Source organism: Pocillopora damicornis, chromosome 2, assembly GCF_964200805.1.
Source record: "Pocillopora damicornis chromosome 2, jaPocDami1.2, whole genome shotgun sequence".
NCBI classification, from domain to species: Eukaryota; Metazoa; Cnidaria; class Anthozoa; order Scleractinia; family Pocilloporidae; genus Pocillopora; species Pocillopora damicornis.
In genome coordinates this window covers 5,756,897-5,771,313 of record NC_142671.1, presented here as the reverse complement: position 1 = coordinate 5,771,313, position 14,417 = coordinate 5,756,897, and the positions used below count along the sequence as shown (strand labels likewise).

Below are 14,417 nucleotides of genomic sequence, written 5' to 3'. Positions count from 1 at the left end.
TATTTCCAGATTCCCACCCCAGCTCACATTGATTATGGTGTGTATTTGTTTTTTTGAAGAGTATTTAATCCCCCCATTTTTTTTCTTAAATAAAAGTCAACTTAGTAACGCTTTTAACTTGAAATTTATTTTGAATCAAAATGCCGGCTTTTTCCATGGTTTTTTGTTTTCATAGTATAGATATAACACTAACTAACAGGTGTTCATATTTTTTGAGAGATCACAAGAAGAAATGTTTTGCTTTTAACCTCATTAAGAAATCACCTATATTCATGTGCTCCGTGATTGTTATAATAAACGTCCTTTAATCGATTTTTAATAGTGTGTCGCTGCATTTCATGGCTTAGGAAAGATACCTTTGGTGATTTCTCGCTGAGAAAATTAAGCTAAAATATCTCTGTAGTTAAAATAGGGTCAATGATAATTTTTTGTTGGATGAATTAACTGTTGTGCTATCAATTAATAAGGCCTCTGTCAAAGTGAAACAGGTATTATATCATTTTATTATATTCTACAAACAATTTCACACCTAGAGAAGAGAAATTTGTAATCTGTGAGTCGTTGGTGTGAAAGTTTGCTATCAACTCAAATCATCCAGATCGAAGGCGCGTCTTAAATTCTCGACGGAAATAAAAGGAAAGTGTTAAATTTGTAGAGCTCAACTGTTTTCACCAGAAAAAAAGTTTCATATACCTGCCTTAGTTTTGCGTTTAGATGAAAAAACAAACAGTTAAGTGGAATGATGAATAAATGTATGGGAATGTCTGAATGTATTTATCTGGCGATCGGAGAAGCTTGGTCTTTTGTCAGTATTGCCCTCATGGGTGAAGATCGTCCTTGAATTGGGCGACCCCGGCATGAGGGTTTTGTTTCTACTCCTGTAAGTACAAATGAATCTTGAATTATTTTCTCTTGTGGCTTATGGATAAATCAGCTTTTACCAAGGGCTTTTATTTCGTGATTTTATGACTCAGTCTAGATTTAGTGTGAGTGATGTTAGATTAACCTGTTAAAAGATATGTAGGTTTAATAGGAGCAGCTCTGTGGCTGTCGATCTTAGACCGTGTCACATTTTTCCTTTTTTTGTGAGCCCAAATTTTTAATATGAAAGATATAATACTGTTTATTGCTGGTTATGGTGTCCGGTTATGTTGGGGAGCGTTTTGAGATTTAATTTTTTACTTTTATGATAAGTTCAACTTAGGGTCGGATTTTAATCTTACGCTGTAAACACAGAACTTTTTGTGATTTGAACCTTTCCGAGGGACAGGTTAGTGACTTTTCTGCTTACGAAACCCATCAATATATAAAAAAGAGGAAAAAACTTGACTATTCTAGTGATACGATTGAATTTTTCTCGTTGAGCATCTTACATTCAAAGCACTTAGGAGATCAAGTGATTATCATACGATGATTGGGAAATGATTTGCCATTTATATTTTAACAAATTTGTGATATATGCATATATATCATATTGTTATTTTCATTATCACAAAATTTACCTTTTTTAAAATTATAGCGGACTGTTTTTCACAAATTTAGGTGTTTTAATTTGTCATTTTCAAGTAATTAATGTTAGTGATAAAAACTTCTATCGAAGGTTAAAATTAATCGCTATTCTTAAATACAAGAAAACTGCAAGTAGCTACAGCAGTGGGTTCGAATTGCTTACGTACAAGAACTTGTCTTTTAACACATGCTACTATTTAATTGGACGAGGTGTTAGCGTTACATAAACTGAATTCATAAATAGTTTACCCTTAGATTTGTCAACTACAGGTGCTTTTAAACATGTACCCGTAGAGAACTCGACATCAAGATCACCTTGATGTGATCAGAATTTGTAAATCTTGATCATTTTATTAATGCTGTTTAATATAAACCAAACAGGTGAGTAGTGCTTTTAGCGCGCGCTGATTGGCTGGTTGGGAAGTGATCAGCAAGTACTATTCACCTCCAAGCAGCAAACGAGACAAAATCGCGCATAACAATTTAATTTTCGACAATTTTTTGGTATATTGACAGAAATAAAGTAATTTTTTAGGTTTCTGTGTGGAACATACTGAATCAATTATTCACCTCAGTATCGGCGAAAGTGATGGATATATACCTCGACGCTTAGCGGCTCGGTGAATATCCAACACAAGTCACCTCCACTTGGGTGAATAATTGTAGAATAGGTAGAGGATGGCAAAAAATGCGATGTAAGGCAAATCATAAACTTTCTAATCTTGCTCATGATCACATTGCGAATATCAAGGCAGTGACTAACAAACAGGTTTTATTCGTAAAATAGACGAAATGGCGGAACAAATGATCACGATATCCCAATATAATAAAAATAGCAACTGGTACCATTTTAAAAATATAAACTTGTTAACTGGTGTAGAACTACATAACACGAGTCACGGAAAGTTTGTCTTTTTAGTCAAAAAGAGGTTAATATGAATTTGTAGCTACTTTGAATGTGTTAGTACAACCTTCCCTGCTCACCACAAAATTATTGAATTATTGATCTTAATCTCTACCCCATCAACACCCACTGAAACTATCCTACGATAACACACTCAGGAATCCAAAAACTCCAGATAAATTAACTCTCTTATGACTTGGCTCCGTGATGCCTAACACAATCTGTCTGCCATTTTGCCATTTCCATAAGGTGTATGTGAGGGCTTTGAGAAAACCTTCAAACGACATTTGTATCATATAAAAAACAATTTTTGATCAAAGTGAATAACTAAACCTAAATCATGAGTCCACTTTTGATTATTTTCACAGTACTGGGGGATAAATTTTCAGAAGGAAGTTCTGAGTCTATGACAACGAATACGCAGAGTTCACAAATTTTGGTTACTAATTCATTCAGTACCAAATGTTGTCAATGCTTTGGCAGCGAAGTATTTAAAAAACCATTTAATTTTTATTGCAACTATGTAGAAGGAAACTTTCATTTATAGCACTGACCGAATTTTGAGATTCACCCCTTTGAATCCGCAGAGAGACTATCATCTAATTCTCCTTAGAATATATCCCCTGAATCAAACATTAAGGTCACGACAGTAAAGGAAATACTCTCTTGTTAATGAAGCTCCTGATTTTTAACCAAATTCTCCTCGTCAGCACCTTAGGGAATGTAGAGAGAACAGTATGGAGAATATGCATACTGATGTTAGGTTGTAAAGGGTAAAGAGTAACCTCGCCATTAAGAAATTTGTCTTTAAATCTACCCAGAAAGACTCCAGTTTGAATCTTGCTCAGCAAACCCAGACAATTGCCATTGACATTTCACAGACTTGCTCCACTAGGAAGTTACACAAAACGGTATTTTTGACTCAAATAATTATGTTTACATATCAAGTCCAAAGAAGCAGCTGTGGTTTTGCGTTCCGACTAGGTTGTGGAATTCTTTTCAAAGAAAGTGTATTTTAAGGCAATTTTCGAACGGTTAGGTTACTACCTGGAATCTCTTAAAGCAGTTATAATTGAATTCTTTTATTCATATTTTTACTGGCGGAAATGAAAATGATAAGCTTTCTGGAGCTGACATCACTAATAAGGTTTCAAGATAAATTTCCAAATTTGTCGAACCTCTTTTAATGTAAAGGAGAGGTGCCTTTTAGCACCGATGCTGTGACAGTAACATTTGTGTTTACTTTCCTGAAAAGAAAATTCTCCTGTGAGCTTTTTCTGATGATAATCAATTTATTTTTCAGTTATGGAGTGGTCTTTGTTAGGAGTGATATTCGCTCAGCTGCACATTCTTCCGATGGAAAAGATTCTGACTTTGAAAGTCACCATTCAGTCCGAGTTAAAAGGACTTTACCAGAGGACATCATAAAGCAAAATGGAATACAACCGAACAACGGTTAGTTGGTTGGTCTGTGTTGGAATTAATTTTTTTAACAGCGTCATTTTTCTCGCCCACACCTTAAACTAACAGGTTTACTTCTTAAAATGCGTCTATTTAGAGTCAGAAGAACCCATGCATGATGCAGTGACCAATGCTACCCAGGCTGATGCAGGTATTTTTTTTATGCATTTCTCATATCATTTGTCAGTTATCAGAGATTTCTATGGTTTAACGTTTGTGTAACTGGATGTAACTGACACATTATGACACCAAGTAATATGCTGTGACTAAACTTGTTCATTAAGCTGTGCAGATAGGATCTCGTTATGTTGTTTGTATCAGTCCATTGTACTTGAAAAAGTCGAGGACAGTTGTTAAGTGAATGAATAGGCAAACAAGTTTCAAAAAAGTAAAAAAAAAAGGAAGAAACGAAGAATGAAGAAACGAAAAAGGGAATCCCAAAAGTAAGAATAAAAGAAAGCCTCAGCTTATAGTTGGCAGTTTGAGATAAACGTGAAATGCGTTAAAAGTTACTGAGAGTGAGTAATGTCAATTATATTCCTTTCGAGATACGGTGAAGTATTTTTTAAGGGAACCCTACAGTAGGGCTCCTTATTTGTTTGATGAAGTTTACACTTGACACTTCATATTTAACTTTCTTTTAGGTTCTACCAAGCGGTTTACAGTAAACACTCGCTTTGGAAGACTGCGTCTTAGAGGTAAGCAACTCACCTTAGGTGTTTTGAAAGCCGGAAAATTTTGAACGGGGCCAAAATGGCTACGAAATATGTGCTTTTAGGGCTATATTTTGGAAAAAGTGTTCAGTACATTTCTGATGAGGATTGTTATGTCTTGTAGGCCTTGGACGTAAGCCCAGACTGTCCCACATCTGCTTCAGTAAACGTGAGTTAAATATTTAAATCTCGTCTCTAACCTGACGTCAGGCATAGCTGACAAAGGCATAGCTGAGTGCTCACACTTGATTCCCACCCCAGTTCCTCAAAGAATTGGAACTAGTTTTAAGATGTTGAAACATATGTGGCGTAAGACTGCAAAACAGTTCATGAATCTCAATTTTCGTCGAAACACGTGTAGAACTCAACCGACTTTGAGCGTTCAAAAGGTCGAAATACCACGCCACGATATTAACACTTTCTTACTTTTTGGTCTGTAGATTGGAGACGACACGTGAATTTAGTGAACGTTTGTCTAACTATTCGAGGTTAGTTACAAAGTAGACCTGCTGTTGCAATTATTTTGTCGAGGTTTATATTATGACAACGAAAAAGACACGTCCGATGTATATCTTTAGAAAGAACATGCATATGTGTAAACAAGGCACTAAACAATCAACTTATAACTGAATTAACATAATTTAAATTAATTCCCACAGCTCGACGAAGACGACGTTTGCGAGGGTTGCGAGGTAAGCCTATCTTTGGCAAAAAAGTTTTCTGTTATCACTGTTTACATAGGTCTTTAGATCTTTCACATCGCTCACTAGAACAAGTTCTTTTTGCCTGTGTCAAAACGTATTAAATGTGGCCCCCTATTCCTACATGGTTCTATCAGAAATGTCTAGTATCAATCGACTGACAACATTGTATGTGGCTAGTACATTGTTGATAGGAAAGAACATTCGAAGCAGAAACCTAAATGATACTTAACCACTATTCACCGAAAGCCGTAAAGCGCGAAACGATAGCCACCGTCACTTAGATGAATAATTGTTTTGATATACACCAAAATAGTGAGATAATAAGCACATAGAGCTGATTTTAATTCATTTATTCTTGCAACGACCACGATGTTTTCGGGCGCAAATCATGCGCGAGTTGCTCGCGGAGGGGAATTGCAAAGGACATTCGGAGTTTGAGTGGCCAGTGAGAGCGCGCCTTTAACGCTATCCGCTGTTATAGTATATACTGAATTCATTATTCTTTGACTTCGTATCCAGGATGGCGCCGAAAAAAAATTCTTTTCAAAGGTCGTTACCGTATAGTGCGACGATGGAAGAGACTTTGGAGAGTTCGTGTTGGAAAACGCTGGCTCCGTGTTCGTCGAACAGGCAGATATCAAATTTATGTTATCAACAGGTGGTCGACATTGATACGACGTCGTGGTCGGTGGTACGTCAAATACAAAGGTGTCTTTCACACTATTATTCGGCAAGGTATGCGTTGGTACATAAGGTATCGTCGGAAACTTTACCGTCTCCGAAGAAAACCGACTACTTGGCGAATACGTTTTGGCCGAAGATGGTGCCGCCTGAAACGACGTAAAAGAAAGTTTTTTATGTTGTATGGAAAGCGGTGGCGACCTATTCGTTCCCACTTCAAATGGCGCATCACTTATCATGGTAGACCCATCACGGTCAAGAGGAAAGGAAATCGTTTCCAACCGAGGTATGGCGGTCGAAAGCTCAAGTGGCGTCGTGGATATCGGCGTAAGTTTGTCAAAAAATTTTGATTAGAAGAAATAGAGTAACTTACAAAAAATTATTGTGTGATCCTCAAAAGTGGCACCTTGTAATCGTTACATCTATCTTTGTATATATCTATGTATCTATCTATCATCTTTCTATCTATGTATCTATTTATCTATCCATCTATCTGTCTGTCTGTCTGTCTATTGGTCTACCTACCTACCTATCTATTTATCTATCTATCTATCTGTCTGTCTGTCTGTCTATTGGTCTACCTACCTACCTATCTACCTATCCATCTATCTGTCTGTCTGTCTGTCTATTGGTCTACCTACCTACCTATCTATCTATCCATCTATCTGTCTGTCTGTCTGTCTATTGGTCTACCTACCTACCTATCTATCTATCCATCTATCTGTATGTCTGTCTGTCTATTGGTCTACCTACCTACCTATCTATCTATCCATCTATCTGTCTGTCTGTCTGTCTATTGGTCTACCTACCTACCTACCTATCTATCGATCTATCTATCTATCTATCTGTCTGTCTGTCTATTGGTCTACCTACCTACCTATCTATCGATCTATCTATCTATCTGTCTGTCTGTCTATTGGTCCACCTACCTACCTATCTATCGATCTATCTATCTATCTGTCTGTCTGTCTATTGGTCTACCTACCTACCTATCTATCTATCCATCTATCTGTCTGTCTGTCTATTGTCTACCTACCTACCTATCTATCGATCTATCTATCTATCTGTCTGTCTGTCTATTGGTCTACCTACCTACCTATCTATCTATCCATCTATCTGTCTGTCTGTCTGTCTGTCTATTGGTCTACCTGTCTATCTATCTGTCTGTCTGTCTGTCTGTCTGTCGATCTATCTATCTATCTAAAATGGTTGTACTATTCAGCTGATTATACAACTCTATTCTTAACTATTTTCTGTATGCACTGCTAAGGTTGAAAATAACTTACAAACCGCACGTAGTCTTCAAAAGAATTCTTTCTTAACTTTCATGGGCTTTTTTTCCACAGGAAGACCAGTCCGACGGCGACGAAGATACAAAGGAAGAGGTGAGTGTAACCCTGTGAAGTTAGAGCATAAGTAGTCTCATTATGATCAATTTCAACGGTCCATCGTAAAGTAATGTTATGTTATATTTTTTTTTCTATAACGGAACAAATGGATAATTAAACATCAGATTCATAACTGTATGTTATCTCAAAAGTTCAGGTTTGGCCAAATTATTTCTAACTCCAGCATACTGTTTTGGAGCCTTAATTACCTTCCTGGTCAGAAATCTTTTATTTTCCTCAGCTGAGTCACGCTATTCCACGGCGTAACAAAAACGCTCTAGTAAGTGATTACGTGAATAAGACTTTCGGCCAAATTTAGTGAAAATCGAAATATTTCGACTTCATAACAAGCTGCGCGATGCTCCTTGGTGACACAGCCTACAGCTATTGGGCAAACACCTCAGTTTAATTAAATGAATTCTTCTTATTATTCAAAATTGTTTTTCTAAAACGTGAAGGTGGGAGACGAAACCGCAGGAGAAACCGAAGGAGAAGATACCGAAGGAAACGAAGGCGAAGGAGACGAAGAAACAGGAGGAGAAGACGACGGCAAAGGCGAAGAAGAAGACGTAAGATTAACAAATAGATTCAGTGTTATCATGCGTCTGTTCAATATATAGTAAGAACTAAAAAGTTGCACATGAGGCGCAGCCGTGTGTGTCGTGTGTCGATCAATTCCAAGCGTCAACATCCCCCCTTCCCCGTATTAAACAATAAAACACGTTTATTCCGCTGTAAAAAGACTTGACAGTTTCAGTTGAAATTCCTTACACCACTCAGACAATTTTCAAACTCCTCACCCCCCCTCCCAACGGTTTATAGTCAAATGCCCGTAGTTTGCCTAGGGGAGATGAAGCTTCGAAATGATCGGTACATCATCACTGATGGTCTTAAGTAAAAGACCCATTTATAAAAATAACCTGATTTCTATTTATTAAAACCACGGTCCCAGTTAGCCTTTGTTTACTGAAATTTCCTTGGAAGGAAGCGTAAAAACTCTCTCGTAGGAAATAAAAGATACCTTTTTTCCAAATATGATGCAACACATTCATAAGAAAATAGGAGCAAGAATGGCGCAGTGGTGAGAGTGCTCACGTCCCACCACTGTGGCCTGGGTTCGTTTCCCGAGATTGGTGTCAGATGTAGGTTAAGTTTTTCGCTGATTGGTTCTCGTCTGTTCCGAAAGTTTTTCTCCAGGTCCTCCGGTTTTCCTCCCTCCACAAAAACCAACATTCTATATTCCAATTCATCTTGGAAACCGTGGACAAGAAGAGCCAACTCCTGGATTGCCCACTGCTAAATCCCATTTATTTGGTTTTTTTTTTTTTTAAATAAAATTACATTTTTCCTAAAACTCTTTCTCGTCGTCTTGCAGGTCGACGTCGACGCCGAAGACGAAGGCGGAGAAGGAGACGAAGAAGGAGACGTTATAAAAGTAAGTTAACCTGTGTAGCTGTGACGAACCAAAGACTTAGTTATCCATCACCTTAAAGAGGGTGTCAATGGAGTGATGGTCTTTGCGACCGACGGTTAAAACTTTGGCCAATTTTACGATTGACAATCAATTTCTTCCGTTGCGATTATGTGTAAAATTTTTACAGCAAACTTTTTTTTTTACACGACATATAGTTCAAAATTGTCAATTTTCGACACCTAACAACTGGTAAACCCCATTAACCTCGAAGAGAACCTGTCTGGCTGATAATTTTTTTCAAATCAAGAAATGTATTTACCGCGAACTTTCCTATGAACCCCCTCCCTAATGAGCAGTTTTCTCTGATAATATCTCGTTTAATGAGCTCCCGTCCGCTTGAAATTGTTTTCTTCTTTTATACTTGCATTAGAATGCCTTGATTAGTCTCCGTTTTGATTTTTTGGGATTTTCAAACTAATGTACACGGCGGTCAATAAAGCCGGCGGACAAAAAGAAGAAAAGTAAGGACTCGTACATTGGCTCTTATTAGTGAGATTTTAATGACCTCCTCTCCCCTCTTAAAAGCCTGAATCCAATACATAAAGTCCCTGTCTCCCCCACTCACGGGGACCCAATGGAGCTAGTTTACGGTATTCGCTATACTGTTGTAAATTTTCGAAGTCAACATTATGTGACATTAATTTTTCTCGTGATCATTTTTATTACTCTCTTTAGGATTTACTTACGTGAGTGTTATCAGTCAAGGTTTCGAAGACCGAAAGTACGGTCCTAGGCGTGGTCCTGTGTTGGGTGGTCGTTCTCGCGCTTACATCAAGGTGAACGGTGTCGAAAAGTCTCTCGGCCGACGTGGTATTAATGTTGTGGTTATTAGCAAGAGAACAGGTGAACTTTTATAGCGTATACTAATAACTGTTGTATGGTTTTCTGTTTTTCTCGGCCCTTGTATGTTGCAGTTACTTTATTTGTTGGTGATAATCAGAGCTTTGTATTTGCTTTCATTGGCTTCGAAAAAATAACTACCTGTACCGAGACGCCGAAATTACTTGAGAAGCCAAAGTACTCAATAAGCATCATAACGAGTTGCTCCGACTCTGTTTTTCTCTTGATAATAACTACGGTTGACTGTGGAATTATGACGAATTTTATCTTACAGCGTTTACGTGAAAAAAGTTGTGAATTGAACTGAAGTTTTTTGGTAGAGGGTTATAAGTGCCTAAGCCGTTATGACTTCACCCAATAGTTTACTGTTAATTCATCTGTCAAATGTTTTAGTCTCTCTCAGCTTCTAGGCTTTGGAAAACTTTCTTTGATTTGATAAAGTATTCGTTGAATATAATCAATAAAATGAAAAAGGAACTGACACTCAGCACCATGTGATGATTTGTTATATACGCTTTTATTTCATTAGGTCGCACCTTGCGGAGAGTTTCCTTTGACACTCATGGAAATGTTAACCATGCTAAACGTTTTTACAGCTATATCAAAAAGATCCCATATGGGTATGTAAAACCTTCCATACATTGTTACGAAACAAAATGAATAAATAATTATATTGCAATATTGTGTTTCTAAAGCCCTTCTACAGTCCACTGCCCCCGTCCCCCTCCCCACTGCTTGTAGTCTTGTGCGAGGTGCTGGCATTATATATAAAGTAAATCATAGGAATCATTATGAAGAGGTCCCAGATAGCTGAGCTTATTCCACATTATCCTGATTTTAATTATTTTGTAGGAGTGTCGTTGCGGTTTCCGTTCAAGATGAAGCGTTTAGGTATGGAAAACGATACCTCAATGTCTTAAAGAAAATTGGCGCAAATGGGAGAAACTTTAGGTTTGGCTACAGGGGTAGTTACGCCCTCATAGGGTACAAAGGCCGTCGCCGATGGTGGATCAGAGAGGCAAGCCGTCGGAAAAAGAGAGGACCCAGTGCAGTGTATGCGCGTATCCCTAAAACGAGAAGTAAGAAATATCATTGGTGCATTTATTAGCGAACCGCAAAATATTTTGCTCTAAATTGCATCTTTTCCCAGCCAATGAGAAATCTTTACTGTAACACAACAACCGTTCAAACTTCAAGGCCTGGTTAAAGAAACCAATAACATTAGAGGAAAATGAGAAACAACTTTTGCAACTTTTTGCAAACCAGCTCAGCACTGAATCAATTAACTATTTGTACAGACTAACAAATCATGTATTTTAGCTACTGAATTTTGCGATTTCAAAATGGATGTAATAAATTGGCAATTGAACTGAATGGAGTGCAATTTCGGCCTGAAATCGTACTTGTGATTTCAAATCAAACTTGCACCGCGCGCTCGTTCGATTTTAAAACCACTCGTATGGAGTACCTTCTATAACATCACCATACACACCTGAAAAGAGTTCAATCTCGATTAATTTCAATCTGACTTCTGTAAGTGCACGTATATCAATTCCCTCTCTGCATTAATCAAGCATTTTACCTATTAAACATGGATTACTCTTTATCTCAAAAGGACGAGGATATGGAAGGCGATTTAGAAGACGTATGTATCAGTTTTTCTGCCAGTAACGTTGAAAACTTTAAATTTCACTCTAGCTTATTAAAGTTAATTTGGATGTCATCAAAAAAATAGCAAATACAGAGAAGATCTCATAAACAAACTTTACTATCGTACACTTGTGCCCCTGCTTAACGGATGATGTAAACACAAATAGCATTCACACATTGTCATCAAGGGATATTTGCCATAGACACAATTTCAATATTGGATTCACTGCTACTGTCCACAAGAAATGTTCTTCGCTATCTGGTTTCAGCCATAGCTAGTGCCAACCTCCTCTCTTTTCTGGCACGGATCGTCTTTATCTCAGACACCTCAAAGATGACACTAAAAAATTTCTTCTGCCAGTGGAGATTTAGTCTCCTTCGGTATTTACGGTTTAAAGGTCTTTAAAACATTAATTTTGTGATTTTAGCACGAAGAGTTATCAAATACCATGGACGGCGCTGTGTGGTTAGGAGAAGAAGGAGATATGTTGTTCGCTTGGGCCGAAAGAAGAAGATCATTCGACGATTTTTACGTAAAATAAGAATCAAGTTGTTACGAAAATACAGGAAGATAAAGCGCATCAGTGGCCGTTGGAGGGTGCGTATAAAGCGACGTTGGTGTAGGCTGCGAAAACTCGGTAAAGGCTGGTTTTATCGTTGGCGGAGACGTTGGAAGAAAATAAGACGCGTTAGACTGACCTGTCGTATAAGAGGTCGACGACGCAGGGTTCGACGCCGACGAAGGAGATGGCTTGTTCGAGTCAAAAGACGCTGGAGACGTTGCAAGCGTCGCGTCACGCGATACATCAGGTATCGAAAGAAGAGAGTCATCGTGCGGAGAGGTAGAGGAGGGTACCGTGTACAACTGAGAAACGGCAAATATGGAAAAAAAAGGAGGTTCAGAATTATTTACCGCCGTAAGTATTGAATTGAGAAAGACCGGAATTTAGGGTGAAGGGGAGGGGTAAATAGTCACGAGGTAAGCTATGACGCTCTTGAAGGTTGCAAAGAATGCACGCACATAATTTGCTTATGTGCCTCACCTGAGTGATGTTTGCACGTTGCAAGCCAGCATATAATTGACTATCTCTTGTCCTTTAATACAGGCAAACGACGCTATCCGATCAGACGAATACCACGAAGTAGGTTTTGTAAAATTTGCCTTTTTCATTTGATGTTGTTCTGACTGGCAAAGCCCCGAAATATCCTCTCATTCGCGAAAACACCGTCTTTCTCAAAGGAATAGCATTCTCATCAGTTATGCTATGTCATAAATTTCTTCATCAAGAGCACTTAATTCCATTCAGAGAGGAGTGAATCTACAGGAAAATTTTCTTTTAGTAAAAAAGCTATTCCGATTTTAAAGGGCTATCTATCTTTCCAGCTGCGGACAAGATTTGCTAACTATAAGAATGTTAGAAAATTGTGATGTTTTCAAAAATGTATAATCGAGGCCTTTTTCGTTTTGTTTTACAGAAAGATTATCTATTTTTGTTGAAAGTCAAGGCTTTGTTGATAAAAAAAGAGGACGCACATTGTACGGACGCTCGCGGGCCTACATTAAAGTCAATGGAAGAGATTACTCTCGACACAAGCGTGGTTTTAATGTTGTTGTTATCAACTACAAAACTGGTGAGGACGTGTATTTTTACAATTATGAAGAATATTTTAAGTCCAATAGTGATAGTTATGATGTACATTGTTCACATTACAGATTGGAAGGTTAATTTCTCTTTACTTTTCATTTACGGCATGTGGGCGCGAAATGCCAAACTGTGGGCAGTGCCTAGCAACAAGTAACTTTAGCGAAAAAAAACCAAAGTTGGCCAAAAACTGCATTTATTTTAACCGCCATGGCCCCGCGCGCATTTCACTTCAAAATCCCTGTGTGAGCGCCGTTTGCGATGGTGTGAGCCAGGCTTAACATTCCCGTATGGCCCCCCGAGCTTTGAGCTTCGAGCAGAAAGAATTCTTGTTGATTGAGTAATGTCGGGCCGAACGGGTAAATGATATGCAATACCTTTATTAACACCCCCTAATTCTTACTTACATCTGTGGTAATCCATTGCTACAATTGATAGTCGCACTGGAAAATGCCATAATAGAAGTGATCGCTAAACAGAAATAGTTTGCAGTACAGGCGTTATATTTAGGAGCATAATTAAGGATAACAAATAAATAATAGGCAGAGTTGTCAAATCTAATTTCGATAATAGTGGATAGAATGACGGCTCTTTACTCTCGTGTATCAACCACCGTCACATAGAGAAATTTTCCGTTCTCCCCAATCTTCCGATGTTTTGGGGATCCGAGAAGGAAGCTACTCAGTTTCCACAGAGGTACCAAGCGTTTTCCTGAAAGTAAAGATACAAAGCGCCTTAATCTGGGCTTAGAAAAAACCAATTGCGGAATTCATGCATTATTGATAATTTTTCATTATATTGTAAAGGACGTATCGAGGCAAGGCGATCTTTTGACACTCATGGCAGCAGGAATGCAGCGAGGAGATTCAAACGCTTTATTTACAGAATCAGGCGTGGGTAAGTTCATTTTAACCTCTGTCCTTATATTGATATACATGGAGGCACAAATTTGCTCACGGTCAAGGGCACAGGTTTTTCATACAGATAGACCGGTAAATAACTTATTCAGTTTTTTCTGCTGGTTTGCTTAGCCGCGAATGGCGAGGAAAACAATTGCGGACCGTTGTCAATATTGTAAAAGCCTGACCGTGAAAAAAGAACGATTGTGAAATTAATTTTCATGCTTTCATAATTTATGTTCTATAATGTTGCATCGCCGCGGCTTGCAATAGAACGAAGTAACTGGTGTTTTTGTCTTGTTGTAAGGGCTTTACATGCGTCCATATTTGCCGTAACATTTTTAAATTATGATTTAAATATTGTGTCTGATTATACTGTACGGGGTAAGATGAGTTTGAATTTGATACCACGATCTCAAACAACTTTTTTGTCATAAACAGGGTTTGGTTTTTACGGCAGCATACTCCCTTTACCCCCTCTTATACTTTCTCTACGTAATCAATTCCCCCTCCCTTTCCCCCGCTATCAATAATGGTAATGTTGCGCGTTA

The 14,417-nt window shown here is 38.1% G+C and overlaps 1 protein-coding gene across 1 annotated transcript in view; it reads left to right on the top strand.

The window, feature by feature from the left end:
• Nucleotides 1–809: 809 nt before the first annotated feature.
• LOC113673408 (uncharacterized) overlaps nt 810–14,417 on the top strand; it is an 82,814-nt gene continuing 69,206 nt past the window's right edge. The window contains exons 1-19 of the mRNA XM_089198642.1: nt 810–880; nt 3,717–3,868; nt 3,972–4,025; nt 4,519–4,572; nt 4,712–4,756; nt 5,028–5,075; nt 5,247–5,279; nt 5,811–6,299; nt 7,319–7,357; nt 7,819–7,929; nt 8,736–8,795; nt 9,510–9,677; nt 10,204–10,294; nt 10,527–10,753; nt 11,290–11,319; nt 11,753–12,241; nt 12,431–12,466; nt 12,801–12,956; nt 13,774–13,864. Of these exons, the coding sequence (XP_089054768.1) occupies nt 858–880; nt 3,717–3,868; nt 3,972–4,025; nt 4,519–4,572; nt 4,712–4,756; nt 5,028–5,075; nt 5,247–5,279; nt 5,811–6,299; nt 7,319–7,357; nt 7,819–7,929; nt 8,736–8,795; nt 9,510–9,677; nt 10,204–10,294; nt 10,527–10,753; nt 11,290–11,319; nt 11,753–12,241; nt 12,431–12,466; nt 12,801–12,956; nt 13,774–13,864 (2,396 nt within the window). The 5' untranslated portion in view covers nt 810–857. The remainder of the gene's footprint in view (nt 881–3,716; nt 3,869–3,971; nt 4,026–4,518; nt 4,573–4,711; nt 4,757–5,027; nt 5,076–5,246; nt 5,280–5,810; nt 6,300–7,318; nt 7,358–7,818; nt 7,930–8,735; nt 8,796–9,509; nt 9,678–10,203; nt 10,295–10,526; nt 10,754–11,289; nt 11,320–11,752; nt 12,242–12,430; nt 12,467–12,800; nt 12,957–13,773; nt 13,865–14,417) is intronic.